The sequence below is a fragment of the Grampus griseus genome (assembly GCF_964374135.1).
Source record: "Grampus griseus genome assembly, chromosome: 18".
Taxonomy (NCBI): domain Eukaryota; kingdom Metazoa; phylum Chordata; class Mammalia; order Artiodactyla; family Delphinidae; genus Grampus; species Grampus griseus.
This window is the reverse complement of record NC_139012.1, coordinates 2,412,182-2,427,367: the sequence shown is the minus strand read 5'-3', so window position 1 is coordinate 2,427,367 and position 15,186 is coordinate 2,412,182. Positions and strand designations below refer to the sequence as shown.

Here is a 15,186-nt window from a genome sequence, read left to right as displayed (position 1 = left end):
GCATGGCACTTGGAAATATTAACTCACGGCGGGGGAAACTGAGGTGAGGACTAAACTAGAAAGGAGTGGTAGAGCATTTCACAGAAAAATATAATATGAAAGACTCAACCACTTACTGGAGGGAAAAGTTATGTATAAGCTCAAAAGTGATGTAAAGTTCCCAACAGAATAGTCCCAATTTTGAAGAAAGAAACAAAATCATGAGGCTATACAAGGAACTATCTAGTGAAATCAGACTTAAAAACCAAAAGAAAAACCTACCCTATTGTCTGAAAAGAGGAGGGAAGGGAGAGAGGAGGTACATAATAAGGACAAATAAAAATTACGTACACGTATTGCCAGGAAAAGTAGAACTAAGATTTAGGTGAGATTTTGACAAACACCACAAAAACTCAAGAAAACCAAAAAGGATTTTAAAAGCTATCTTTGGTACAAGAAGAAAAATGTTTTCTATACTATTTCAAGAACAGGGTGGGATAGCAATAGATGCCAGAGAAAAAAGCAAAACTACCCTGCTCCTGTTTTGTGTTATACGAGGAGACTATTTAAGCTGGGAAGGGCAGAATAAACACTATTTAAAGAAAACTGCAACCAAGAGAATGAGAGTAAAGAGCCATTTTAAGGTTACTCACATCTCAAGTTCAGACCAGTCATATTTCAAAAATACCAATAGTCTGTAATATGATTCTAGAACTATTGCTGGCAAACTCTGAGTCATAAAGGACAGGGGGAAAGGTGCCAGAAATCTGAAAACGGACAAGTCACCTTGAATTTTAATTAAAACAATCTTACTTCTAATCTAGTTACAAGGAACTAAAGGCAATACCAAATGCCAGCCCCATTCTAGAAGGGTCACTAAAGAGATGACGTACAAGAAGTGACAGCCACGGGCAGCCACCACTTAAAATCTAACTTCACTTCCTCTCTGGGTAAACTTAGAACACCGAGCCTCCAGACAGCACATCTGAGCTTCAGTAACCCCTCATGCCAACCTTAGATATGGCAGAGAAAGTCTCTATTAAACTTGAGGAAAAGGAACTTAGAATGGTAAGAAACTAACATGCCAAAAGAAAAAAAGGTATGCTAAGGTTCAAAAAATTATAGGCACGCAAACAATAAGAAAAACCTGTGTCTAGTTGCATAAGTTTATGTGGGAAATGAGAAAAACTGTCCACCTTGAGATGAGCCAACAGAAAGCCTACTGGGGCCTCAGGGTCAGTGAGTGCCTGTCGCAGCAGTCCAAACCGACAGCCGAGACTCGGACGGGCCGAAGCTCCGCACGTGAGACCACGGCTAACCAAGGCCCTTCCGGGAGCAGTGCCAAGACACTTAAGAAACCCAAGCGATACCCTCGTACATGAGAGGACGTGGGGATGCTGAGCCAGGTGGGCTGTTTAAACACAAGAGGAGAGCTGTAAGGAGAGTGGGATCTGGGGACTCTTGCCCTGGGAGCAGAGTTGAGGAGGGATTTCCACGTGGTGCTGTCTCGAGCAGCTGGGGGAAGGAGGAGAGTCTCAAACTTTTTACCTGTGGAAAATACTGAGCTGCTATAAATCATTACATGAAAAGGGGGCTTCTGGGTTTAAAAAGATTTGAAAAGCAGCGTTACACAATTTCTTTAGCTCTCTCTAAATGTTATGTAACAATTTAATGAAAATCATCATATAGAAAATTTATACTTAAAACTCCACATGAATACTAAATATTACTTACTGCTACTCATGGGCTATCCGTATTCTATTGACAGGGAGATTGAGTTACAACCAGTAAACCACTTGTCCAAAGCCAGAGAGATGAGGAAGCAGGGCGTGCCCCTTCTACCAGGAGAAAAGGGGGTGGGGGGAGAATCCACGAGCAGGAAGGAGACTAGTGGGGACAGGCGACGCCTAGCACCACAATGGTACAGAGTCGCCCACTTGTAACTCCTGAATTCACGGACCAAAGCAACAAAGCAGTAGAGGAGCACGCGTGAAAGAAGGAAGAGTGGAGGGTAGCAGGTGACCCAAAGAGCTGTCCCACGTCCAGCTTGCAGCTTAGTAACAGAAACAGGCCTAAAATCCAGGGTTCTCCTCACGCGCCCTTCCCACCCAGTCTCTTAAAGAGAACAAACTGCCCCCTTATCCCTCACCACCCCCCCTTCTCACTGACCCTTGTTTTAAACCACTGCTAGAACACCCTTCCTCAATTCGGTGTCCAGGAGTCACTGCCTACAGGACACCTGGCTACTTCTCTGCGTCTGACCATCATCCCCACCCCGTACCTGGAGACAACTCGTGCTGCTCAACCTACTAATGCTACCTGAACCACACAGATGACTGCAGATGACTTAACTGCCATTCTCTTGCTGGAACAGATGTGTTCTCACAATTATCTGTGGAAAGGGAGCTAAGGCAGCTGTGAGCAGAGGAGCCAGGAAACCGAGGCTCAAGGCCAGGCTCCTTCACTCACCAGCTGTGACCTTGGGCAACTCACCGTGGGGCACAATAAGTCACATACAGGCGAAAGCACTCTGAACACAAGACATTGCTATGTGACGGGCCAATTATCCACAAATAACTTCATAAACGTAAGTTCCAGTTAGCCCACAGGTAAAGATATCAAACTCTAATTAACGCCTCAATTTAAAACTCAACACCATGTAATTAGAACTGGAAGAAGGAAACAAAAACCAAACACGTCAATCATGGGCACTCCCTTACCGACCGCGTCAATCATGGGCGCTCCCTTACCGGTTTGTTAATGCTGGCTCCTGCTTGGATCAACCAGACGAGGCACTGAGGATGTCCCCCAAAAGCGGCGATGTGGGCTGGGGTCTGTGCATAACGGGTGGTGGAGACATCCAGTGTGGCTCCAGCTCTCACTAACTGTATTAAGCACTCCAACTTGGAGAACAGCAGGAGGGGGATGAAACAGGCATACACGTCAGTATACTATTAAACGTTACACAGATAATCTAAATTCTGTAATGGAGATGAGTGGCATTTCTTGTTAAACTTTTTTTCTGTTTAAGAAAACAAAGTTAAGTCATTCCTTCCCAGTATCATACAAATTTTAAAAGCCTTATTTAAAAGAACATTTTCCCTCGTCCTTGTAAAACAAAGTTGGTACACGGGAATAGAAAGTCGAAACAACTGACACTATACAAGTTTAAATATTTTGTTTTTCCTACAACTGAAAAAGCCCAAATCAATAAAATACTGTAAATCAACTATACCTCTGTGTTTAAAAAAGCCAAAGTCAGAAAAGACTAGATTGCATATTCACAGACTTTTGTCAGAACTAAGCTTTGCCACTTGCACGCTCTATTCTAAAGAAGAAAACCGTTAAAGTGATTGGTCGGTAAACCCTTCCCGGGCAAAGAGAATTTTCTGCAGCCTGCACTGGCCGCACTGGCTGAATACGATTGAGGCCCAGCTCCAGATCAGCTCCTTAGGGAGAAGATGTGTGGAGCCAGGGAGAGGGCAGCGCTTCGGCTTTTCATACTGTTTGTACAGACCGCTCCCTCCCATCGAAGATAAAAAGGCCTAGAGCACAGGTGAGCTGTGCCCCTAGCAGGTGACTAAAACAAAAAGGCACAGGAGTCAGGACAGGACTGTGCAGCCAGGCATCGGTACCATACTAGCTTCTGGAAGAACCAGCACACTCAACAAATATTTAGCAAGTGCCTCCCGTGTGCCAAGCACGGCGGGAGAAGGCCTGCTGTCCTCAAAGGTTTACACTGCTCCGCCCAGCATGTCCTCAGGGTCCCGTTTCCCTCCCAAAGCACAATGCAGCTGGAGAAAAAGCTCTTACTGCCAACAATTCTCCTCCTGAGAACAGACCTCAAGCGAAGAACAGCTACACTCGGGTCTCACTCCGTGTCTCTTATCCTCTTTCAGCAATTTAAGCCTTTCTCTGTAAAGGACAGATCACTGCCATCAACGTTTGTGAGATGAACGCTCACAGTTGGTGGTACACTGATTTTTAAAACATGACCTGTCCTCCAGGAGTCAGAATCTGAGGGTAACGGCTGATAAAGAGGTACCACTTTGGTATATTTTTATCTATCGCCTTTATCGATGTACTGAGCGAAAAATGACGGCCGATCCTAGTGATAAGGTGAGCAGGTCTCAAGCCCAACAAAAATGAAACAAGGATGAAAATCGCTTGGCACGCCAGAAGCGGTTAGTCTTAACATCAACCGAGAGCTCCCTGGACTTAAAATTTGTTACCTGTGGGTTGGATGTGGAAAACCCGGTTTGGAATTCTGTACAGATACCGTTCAGTGCGACAGCTGGTAAAGGCAAGGCGTGATCAGAGTTCCTGAATAACGTTCAGTCCTCCGGGAGCGGGCAAGCCTCACAAGGGTGAGGACCCTTGTGCAGAGCTGGCACGTCGCTGGGAACGCGGCCTGAGGGCTGGGAGGGGTTCACAGCGCGGAACGCTCGCTCGGCTGGCTGTCGCCCAGGCTGAGCACAGCGAACGCGTCCAGGCCCACAAACGGAGGGAAGCTGTGGGCAGGGTGCGGGGGCACAGGACCGGGAGCCTGCGCTCAGCCTTTTCGCACAGACCGAACGATACTTTCTGCGGCCCCTTCTGTGTCCAAGACTCTCCGCTCACTGCGATTAACGACAACTGAACACCCTGAAGTAAAGGCCTCTGGGTGCAGCTTCTGGTCTCCGGGGTTCACCTACCGCTCGCCTTCTACGGAAGCAGAGACTCCGTGAATTCTCACCGTAAGATACACAGGCGTGAAACCGACCGCTCTAAGCGCTCTCGGCTACTGTGAATCCCGGAGAGGCCCGAAGCAGCCTCGGACTGGGACACAGTCTAAGTAACCACTTGTCACGAGGCCGACGCACTTCACAGGACGTACCGGATGGTCCTACTGGGCGTCCTTCTCACCCAGGGTCGGGAGGATCGGGATCCCGAGGGGAGCCGTGCCTCTGCCTCTTACGAGGGCGCCTGTCCCCAGGACACACAGGCACAGGCGATGCTGGGAAGCAACGCTCTGAGCGTTACCTGCAGCTTACTGTAACAGTGCACACGCGCCCTCGGCGGGGAGACCACCCCTCGGCCCGGGGCGAAGGGCGGCAGGGAGGGCGCCTTCCGCCTTGCGCGTCGAGGCTGCTTCCCCGAGGGCGCTCGCTCTCGGCGCCGGGTACCGAGGGGAGCAGCGCTGCGGGGCGCGCCGCGGGCTGTCGCCCAGCCCCTCACCGCGGCCGTCGCGACTCCCTCGCACTCCCTTCGCTAACGTAAACCCGGCTTCACTTCGCGAGCGCGCTCAGCCCCTGCGTCGCCGCACCTCGAGCAAAGCGAAGCGGCCGCGTCAGGTGCAGAAAGGTAACTAGCCACAACACAACCATTTCACCCAAGACGGGAACACGTCTCACCACCACCCTGCCTGTGTCTCCGCAAAAGCGCGTCCTGACTTCAACCCAACCCCATCCTGTCAGGGCGAAGGCCCCGAACGGGGGTCTCCACGTCTTCGTCACGAAAGCCACCCTGGACAACAGCACCGTGCACCTCCCTCTGCGGCCACCGCTCCCAGCGAACAACCCCCTTTACCGCACGGATGAGGAAAACGCTGCCGCAGCTCCTCAGAACTCAGAGCAGCACGCTGCCCTTCCAGTCTCGTGACACTTCAAACACCACAGGTTCGCCTAAGCCGGGCGAGCCGAGTCCCCAGCGCACGGACGACATTCCACACGGAAGCCCCCCGCAGCTCGGTCCGAGCGTCACCTTGCCCCGACCCAGCCGTCGGGGGGCGCCGACGGGCTGACCACGGAAACCCTCTAACGCGACCTTCGGGCCGCGGCGGCCTCACGCCCGGGCGTCCCCGTCGGAGGGGCGTCAGGAGGCCCCGCGGCCTTCCTCACAGAGGTTTTCCTCAGAGGGGCTCCGGACTCTCGCGCGCCGCCCCGCGGACCGCGTCTCCGCACCTCGACCCGAGCCGGCCGCCGCGGGAGGCCCGGCCCTCGGCACCGCCGGCGGCGAGGAGCCCTCACCCGCCCGGGCGGCGCCTCCGGGAAGCCGCCGGCGTTCGAAGCTTACGCCGCCGCACATGCGCCCCGGGCCCCTCCGGCCGCCGCCGCCGCCGCCGGGCCCTCTTCCGCCCGCGCTCCCGGCACGCCCCGCGCGCCCCTCTGGGCCCAGACCGTCCGCGCCGCCGCACATGCGCCCCGGCCCCTCGGGGCGCCTTGGCGGCCGAGCCAGCTGGCGCCCCGCGTTCCCGACACGCCCCGCGCCCCCCACGCCTCGGCCCCCGCCTTCTCCGACACCCCACGGCAAAACCGCGGAAGATGGCGCCTTAAAGCGCCCGCGCCCACCTTGCCGAAGTGCGCGGCCCAGTGCACGGGCGTCCAGCCGTAGAAGGAGTCCTCGGCGGCCAGGTGGGCGCGTGGCGTGTGCTGCAGCAGCGAGCAGAGCGCGGCCAGGTCCCCGTCGCGGCAGGCGCGGTGCAGCGGGAAGCGGAGCGACAGCAGCTCCTCGCTGGAGAAGCCCGCCTCCACGCCCGCGCCCGCTCCCGCCGCCGACATGGTCCGTCACCGGAGAGCGCGGGCTGGCGAGCAGAGAAGACACGCCAGTCAGGACCCGAGAGGCCGCCGCCGCCGTCCGAGCACAAAGGAGCGAGGGCAGCACCGCCGCCGCGTCCCGCCGGCTGCCGAGCAGAGCGCGCACAGGGGCGGGGCGGGGCGGGGCCTGCGGCGCCAGGACTGGGGCTGGCGCCGGGAGACGCCGGGCCAGGAGGCGGGGCCTGGGCCGTCGGGGGCGGAGACCGGGGCCGTGGGGCGGGGCCTACTCCTGGAGCGGCGGGGGGGGGGCGGGGGACCGGGCCAGGAGCAGGGGGCGGGGTAAGGCGGGGTGTAGGGCAGGGGACTGTGCCAGGCCGTTCCCGGTGCCCTGCAGGCGGCGTGGGCTCTGCGCCGCGCCTCCTGTCCAGACCCCAGGCCCGACAGTGTCCTGATCCCCCTTGATAAAAAGCTCCGGGAGGCGCAGGTTTGGGGTTTGGGCCCGGCCCTCTGAGGTTTTGGCGGCGCAGCTCCAATTCGCTCAATTAATCAGGCGGGGCGTCTGCGGGGACCTGAGGGCAGTTCCCGCGCTTTCTGTCCTGCTTGTCTGGCGAGGTGGGCTGCACGTTTTCGAGAACCCATGGCAAAAACACTGAGAAACATGGCAGCATGCAAGGAAATACTAAATTCTCTTTCAATGATCGAGGATCACAGATTTTTTTTTTAAGCTATTCTTTTCTGATTATCAGTAATTTCACTGTCAAGGGATACCCACTATTAACGTTTATGGCTGTTTCCTTACAGTACTTTTGTAACCTTATGGTCTGTTTCACTTGTATAGATTCGTTTTCCTTGTGTATATTGCTTTCCTTTTTTCTTTTGCAAAATTCTAAATCACTGTAATTCAGCTTTAAGTAGGTAACCAGATGTCTGGGAAGATATTGATGCATACGGTAGCACATTGCAGCATTGGTTAATAAAACAAGAAATTAGAAACCTAACGCCTAGCAAAGGGAAATTGTTAATTTATGGTATGAATATGCAACACGGTCATCTACTCATCACACAACAAATGTGGGTTGAGTACAATAGTGGATGAAACACTGGGAAATGCTCCAGACACAGCAAAGGAGAAAATGTAGCGGGTATCTCACCTTAGTGAGCAAGTACTCATGGATGCGAAGTGTGAACGAGACTTAGAATCTGTCTCCCATCAGTTAGATGAGGCAAGAAAGGAAATTTCAGTAATTCGAGCAATACTTTTTTGTTTGGACCAAAAAGGTAGAAGTATGCTATAAACCCATTTCGAGCTTGGTCCACTCCAGAATTCAATTATTTTTCTTTGTAAACACCATGATGCTTTTAATCTAATTATCTCTTTAAGAGGTATACCTGGGACTTCCCTGGTGGCGCAGTGGTTAAGAATCCGCCTGCCAATGCGGGGGACACGGGCCCGAGCCCTGGTCGGGGAAGATCCCACATGCCGCAGAGCAACTAAGCCCCTGCACCACAATTACTGAAGCCTGCGCACCCCAGAGCCCGTGTGCCGCAACTACTGAGCCCGCGTGCTGCAACTACTGAAGCCCGCGCACCTACAGCCCATGCTTGGCAAGGAGAAGGCACTGCAATGAGAAGCCCGCACACTGCAACGAAGCGTAGCCCCTGCTCGCCAAAACTATAGAGAAAGCCCGCACACAGCAACGAAGACCCAAAGCAGCCAAAAATTTTTTTTCAAATAATAAAATAATAAATAAAATTTAAAAATTAAAAAAAAAAGATATATACCTGGGCGATGACTTCCACCCTTCCTAGGAAAGAGGCAGCCCATTTTGCAGACGGACATAAGCACACCTTGTCATCCATAATAATGAGAGGGGAGTAATATTCCTTACCCTACCTTCTGCGAATGATGAAGCCGAGGCAGAGATAGGCCAAGGAACTTACTCAGGGACAAGCTGCCTGCCTGTGGCAGAGCTTAGAATAATATCCAGACCAGTTTCCAACCCACAGTTAGATTTTTTTTAACCTTGAGATTTATTTTGCATAAAGAGTCCTAAGGTCTCAGAAAACAAAGCAGGTTACAGTGATAGGGTACTTAGAGTTCATCCTTCCTCAGCTAAGATGACTTTCCAGTTTCTCAGGGCTACTTGGACCATATACATATTGAAGTAGCTATCTAGAAATAGATTAATATGATGACCTCTAAAATATGCTGCATGGTAATTGTGGGTATGAGAATGATAAAGGGCAGTCTAGGGAGTACTGCTACAGTCAACAGTCCAATTGCTTGGTCCCAGGTTTTGCCCAACTCTTGTAATTATTACTAATTACAGATTTTCTTTAGGACTGTTGTTTTTAAAGAGCTCTAGGGAAAAAGAGTGCCTTCATGACTCACATCCTTTGTTTCTTATTAGATAAAGCAACCATAAATAAATGACAAAGATTCTCTCCTTGACCGAGCTCTACTCAGGATCCCCTGAGTTTCAATGAGGCCTCAACTTTTGGACTTGAGTCTTCATCTCAGCATTGTCCAATTCTAGCAAGAATCCTGCCAAGTTGGTTTGGCTAGAATCCCCTGGCCCCCATTTCTGCTAACCCTCCAAATCTAGTTGGGTTCTTCGCCCTCCAACCACCCCCAGATGACTGCTCACCCTGGCTTGCCTTCAGCCAGAGTCCTCTTAGGTCGGTTTAGCCAGAACCCCGGATGTTTAGTTGACCCTAATGGCTCCTCTTAGTAACTCTCCATCCACCGACACCCACCCTGCTCCTTGGCTGTGAGTTCCCGCTTGCCCGTGTGGCATTCAGAGTTCAGTCTGAGCTCTTTCCTCTACTGCAAGAAAAAAACAAGGTCTCACCAGTCCCACTGCAGGGGTCCCAACACCCATATGAGGCCCCCTCTTGGATCAAGTCCGCCTTTCCATGCTTTAACAAGTGTCTCCGAATAATGTCGTCTTTAACAGCGTGAAATAATTTTTTTCTTTAATGTAAGCAAACTTGGGTATTTGAAGATATGATTCAAATACATGATGGAAAAGAGAAAGATTCAAAACTCAATATATGTATTAGAAACAAAACCCAACTCAAGCCTGCCTTTATGATTGGCATTGTGTTTTCCAAAAAAGGATTGTGTGGTGAGGAATTGCTCACGTGGGCAGCACTCAGTGGAAGGAAGCTCCCGTGAGAAATGCACAGAGGGGTCCACACACTTGGTGGATGGCGGCGGGACTCTTCTGAGCGCGGGGAGGAGGGTCCACTCTGATGGTGCCCTCAGCCTGGCCTAAAAGCGGGACCAGAGCCCAACTGTTCTGTTCTCTCTGCTGCCCCTTCTCCCCGCCCCTACATCTCCCACCACGCCGCTGAATCCATCTGCGAAGAAGGCAAATCTGCTTAAAATTGGACGTAAGAGTCTGGGTCCACTTGGGCTACCGTCAAAAATACTGCAGACCAGATGGCTCAAACAACAGAAACGTGTTTCTCACAGCTCTGGAGGTCCGTGATCAGGGGGCCAGCTCTGTGGGTTCTGGGGAGGCCTGTCCTCCTGGTTCACAGTTGCCTTCTCTTGTCCTCACGCTGTGGACAGGGGGGCCCGTTAAACCCTCAGTGCAAATTTGCTGAGTGGTGATGTGAAATGCAGGCTAGACTCAGATCCGTTGGCCACTGCTTTTCAGAAAGAGAGACACGCCCTGGACCAGGGATCTTGGCCATAACCAACTTTAAGTTTCTGGAATCCTACTGCTTGTCCTGTCTTACTTATATCTTGTTAGAAAAGTGATGAGCACAAACGTTCTTAAAATGAAATAGAAACAGAAGGTCTGCGCTCCCTTCAGAAGCAGACTGTGAAAGCGGAACCATGGGGACGGAGGGTGAAGGTTTGCAGAAGGGAAAGGAAACAGCGGGCTGGCCGGCCAGCGCCCAGAGATGGGGGCAGCCGGGTTGCGCTGCTGCTGAGCAGGGTCCTGCTGGCCGCTGAGGATGACCGCTCGCGCCTCCTGACCCCATGACCTTTAACTTGGCAACCACACAGGCTGTTAAAATGTCTTAGCTGATTCCTTCATTTCCCAGTGTTATCACTGGAGAGAAAAGCCCCAGTGAGTCATGGCTAATATTAAACGTGCCCGGCTGTCCCCGTGGGCGGGGTTGGTGGCCCCCCTGTGGAGCAGGTTGGGAAGTCCCTGAGGCCGGCCTTCCAGGCAGAACCACAGCCTTTGGGCGGAAGCTGCTGACAGCTGCTCGCTGGACCAGACCCAGGCACCTGGTGTAATGGATGTTTGTCACGTCTTCCTCGCCCATCCTGACACTCCCACTGTTGAATTTATTCTTTAAGAATGTTCCAGAAACAAGAGCATGTAGCCAGACAGGAATCTCTGTTACCGAGGAGAGTATAATCCTAGCCCCCTGAGGAAATAACGGGAGTTAGGTTGTCAAATTAAAAGTACTCTTGCCCAGGAGGCCAGGTGGGAGCAAAAAGCTCTAGTCACTTGGTCCCAAGGTGGTCTCTACCTGGAAGACCAACACGTGGGTGCCTCTTTCATCCTGCTTCCCTGGAGCCCTGCACCCCGTTCCTGGGAGCATGGGGGGGAGGGGGAGGGAGGCCCGAGCAGCGGTGGCCCCGGGCACTGTGGCTAGTACTCCAGCCCTTCGCCCTTTCTCTGTGTCTGTGGGCGAGGACGCGTGAAGAAAGTATATTAACGGGTCTCCTTGCTGGGGGAGCATTTCTCAGCCAGTTGGCTTCATCTCCTCATTCATTAAAGAAGATAAACGTTACCCGAGCTTGGCAAAAGGGTCTTTGTCAGTGGAGGTTGTGGATGTGAAAGCGTTTTCAGATTGAGAAGATCTAGGTTACTAACTGTTCTCCAAAGTACCTTTATTATTTTCCCCACCGCCAGCAATTTATAAACATTTCAGTTACCAAGTCTTCCTGGTATGAGGTATTACCTACTGCTAGATGTTTTGTTTCTCTTGAAGACTAAATTACAGTGTCCAGGCCCCTGGGGGTCTTGTTGTCAGAAACTGGAGCCACTCAGAATGTGCGCCAGCTGCCCTGAGTGTCCCCTCGGAGCTTGCCTGTCTCCCGGGCACTGCTGTCCTAGGGCTGCTGGTGTGACAGCACACTGACCAGTGGCTGAGAGACACTGCCCTTCCCTGGCCCCTTCATCCCAAATGTAGGGTGGGCCCTTGCTCTTAGCTCCTCAAAGCACAGCAGAGAGCAGGCTGTCGCCTCCGTGGATGAGGGACGAGAAGAGAGGTGAATCCAAGAGCTCACACCACGCTCAAAAATCTAGTTCCTGTGGATCATACAGAAATGTGAAAGCAAAAGTGAAAATGGCTCAGAAGGAAACAGCAGACCATCTTTACGGCGTTAGAGTAGTGAAGGATCTCTTAACAAGACTCATGAAGCAACCCATAACAAGAAAAGGACAGCTCTGACTATATTATAATTGCTAACTTCATTTTGACAAAAGGCACCGAAAACAAGGTGAAAGATAAGTGGCAGACCAGAGGAAATAGTTTGCAAGTCTTTCAACAAATAAAGCATTCGTATTCAGCATAAAGAGTCTACAAAGGAACGAGAAAAGGTGAACAACAAAAGAAAGCAGGCAGAGGATGTGAAAAGGCAGTTCACTGAAAGGAAGTGTGCGTATCCAGTAAGCCAGTGATCAGGGGTTTCTCCTGCCCTGCTGCATGGATCACCACCGTCAACAGGTGAGCTGGCTCAGTAACGCTAGCGTGACGCTCTGCCTTGGGACAACAGCTCTCTTCCCCATGCGTACCTTTTCAGCCACTGCTCATCCCTCTGTTTCCTTTCATAACCTAACTTCAAAGCATTTGCCTAGTTATTGCTTCAGGTTCCCTCCTCAGCCCATTCCAGCTGGGTGTCAGCCCCCAGGACCCCCTGGAATAGCCCTGGTCAAGCTCAGCACACACCTTCCTGTTGGCCAAGCCTGTGATCAATCCTCCATCCTAATCTTACCTACTTGGGCGCTCAGCGGGTTGGCCCTCAGCACCTTTTCCAATCACCCTGATCTCCTGGCTTCCGTGACTCTCCAGCTCTTCTGTTCCACCTCCAGATATTCAACAACCCCAGACCTGGGTCCTAGACCTTTTGTTCCTCTCCATACTTCCTTCCTAGGCAACGTCATCCCATCCCATGCCTTCCTATACTGTTTATGTCTTATGATCCTTAAGTTCACATCTTCAGCCCTGACCTCTCCCTCAGCCCTGTCTTATAAATTCAGTTCCCATCTGCATTTGGATCTCTGCTAGGCGTCTCCACGGATGCCCCAGATGAGATGCTCGGGTCGCCCCAGACCTGCTACCCCTGCTCACCCCCACTGGGTTCTCTGCAGTGGCTCACGTCCAGCACCAGGGTCAACACTCTCCACTCCCACACATGCCCTCACGTGGGTCCTGGTGGCCCTGCCTCCAGGGGCCCCCCTCCCTTCCTCTTCCCCTCCTACCACCCAAGCCATACTCTCTCACTTAAACCAGTGTGACAGCCTCTCCGCTTTTCCTGCCCAGCAGCCAGATGATCTTTTCAAGATGTAAATCTAACAACAGCACTGCCTTAAAACCCGCCAGTACCTTTTCCTTGAATTTAAAATCCAAATGGCACAGACTTGGAATGTTAAATTGTATTTAATTTATTTAAATTTGAAATCTCAAACTTGATTCAGTTATTGGGAAAATGCTGAGTATTTTTAAACAACCTGAAAACAACTTGGTTACGGGTAGCTTCTCTTTCGACTACAACTATCCTGAAATCTAAAGGCAGATCAGATATTCCCAGTGAAAACCAAATTCTACAACTGAGATGCGCTGCAAGTGCAAAGTGCACCCTGAACTGTAAAAACTTAGTAAAAGAATATAAAATATCTCACTAATAACTTTTAATATTGGGTACATATTAAAGTTATACTATTTTGGACACATCGGGTTAAATAAAATAGATTATTCAAGCTGGTTTCACCTGTTGATTTTAGTGTGGCTAGTGGAAGATTTTAAACTACATATATGTACCCTGCATTTTGTGCCTGTCGGTCAGCTCTGGCAGGTTGGAAGCTAATCTAGCAATAAATCAACGGAACTAGCTGAGGATACTTTTCTACTGAGGGAAGACTACCGGTTCCTTTGGTTAAGCACCAGTCTTGACCGAAGGCCCATTTTCTTCTTTGGAAAACTGTCTGTTCAGAGCCTTTGCCCATTTTTACCGGGTTATTTGTCTTTCTATTATTGAGCTGTAATAGATCTTTTTATTTATTTATTTTTAAATTTTTTATTTTACATAGGAGTATAGTTGATTAACAATATTGTGTTAGTTTCAGGTGTACAGCAAAGTGATTCAGTTATACATATACAAGTGTCTATACTTTTTCAAATTCCTTTCCCATTTAGGTTAGTACAGAATACTGAGCAGAGTTCCTTGTGCTATACAGTAGGTCCTTGCTGGTTATCTATTTTAAATATAGTAGTGTGTATATGTTAAGCCCAATCTTCCAATTTATCCCTCCCCCCCAATAGATCTTTTTATATTCTAGATACAAGTCCCTTATCAGATAGATGATTACAACAAATTTCTCCTATTCTGCGGGCTCTCTTATTTTTTTCATGATGTAGCTGTAGATATACATTTTAAGGTATTCTTTTTTTTTATTGTGGTTAGAAAAACCATAACATTGAATTTACCATCTTAACCATTTTTAAGTGTACATCTCTGTAGCGTTAAGCATGTTTACATTGTTGGACAGCAGGTCTCCAGAGAACAGGAGCTCAGCTCTCTGCCGGGGACCCAATGTGCTGACTCAGCTGTTTTGGATGCTGTCGCTTAGACTGGGGACACTTTTGTGTGGTCAAAATATTAAATCATTACACTTTCAGGATTTGGAAACTGTTGTACCTAGAGGAGTTATAAAGTTCAGAGGTGGACCAGGGGAAGGTCAAAGTCAAGCATCTCGTTAACCTACAGAAGGTCATGAAAAGGACTTGTAATATCTCGTCTTACCTGGGGACAGCAGGGCTGTATAAATTGATTACATCTATACATCCTGATTGGCAAAGAGCGATGGTCATGATTTTAGAACATTTAGTGAGAAGACCCTGGCCTCTGGATTAGAAGGCCTGCTAAGGTATTGTGTCCACCACAGGCCATGTGATGATGTCACTTAACGTCTCAAGTGGAGGTGACACCTCCCTCTCAAGCACTGTGGTGAGGGTTCAATGGCATTGTGTGCATGGAAACAATTCACAAAATACTCTAAGACTGTTGGCGAGGCATTCTGGGCAGAACTGTGTCCCCTCGAAATTCACATGTTGAAGCCCTAACACCCAGGAACTCAGAATATGGCTATATCCAAAGATGGGCTCTTAAAAGGATGAGTAAGTTAAAAATGAGGCCATTAGGGTGGGCCCTAATGCATTCTGACTGGTGTCCTCTAAGAAGAGATTTGGACACACACAGAGGAAACACCTTGTGAGGACACAGGGAGAAGACGGCTGTCTGCACGCCAAGGAGAGAGGCCTCAGGAGGAACCAATGCTGCCCTTGATCTTGGACTTCCAGACTGCAGGCTGGGAGACAATAAATTTCTGTGGTTTAAGGCACCCCATCAGTGGTACATTGTTATGGCAGCCCAAGCAAACTAATACTAGAGTCAAGTAGAAAAAAAAACAGAAGTAACGACTCTGAAACATCCATTTAT

At 50.3% G+C, this 15,186-nt stretch overlaps 1 protein-coding gene across 2 annotated transcripts in view; it reads right to left on the bottom strand.

The window, feature by feature from the left end:
• ANKRD10 (ankyrin repeat domain 10) overlaps positions 1-6,548 on the bottom strand; it is a 32,758-nt gene extending 26,210 nt beyond the window's left edge. For both annotated transcript variants that reach the window (XM_082675508.1, XM_082675507.1), the window contains exons 1-2: positions 6,309-6,548; positions 2,730-2,882 (exon numbers count right to left, since the gene is read on the bottom strand). In XM_082675508.1, the coding sequence (XP_082531634.1) occupies positions 2,730-2,882; positions 6,309-6,518 (363 nt within the window). In that variant the 5' untranslated portion in view covers positions 6,519-6,548. The remainder of the gene's footprint in view (positions 1-2,729; positions 2,883-6,308) is intronic.
• Between the last annotated feature and the right edge of the window lie 8,638 nt (positions 6,549-15,186).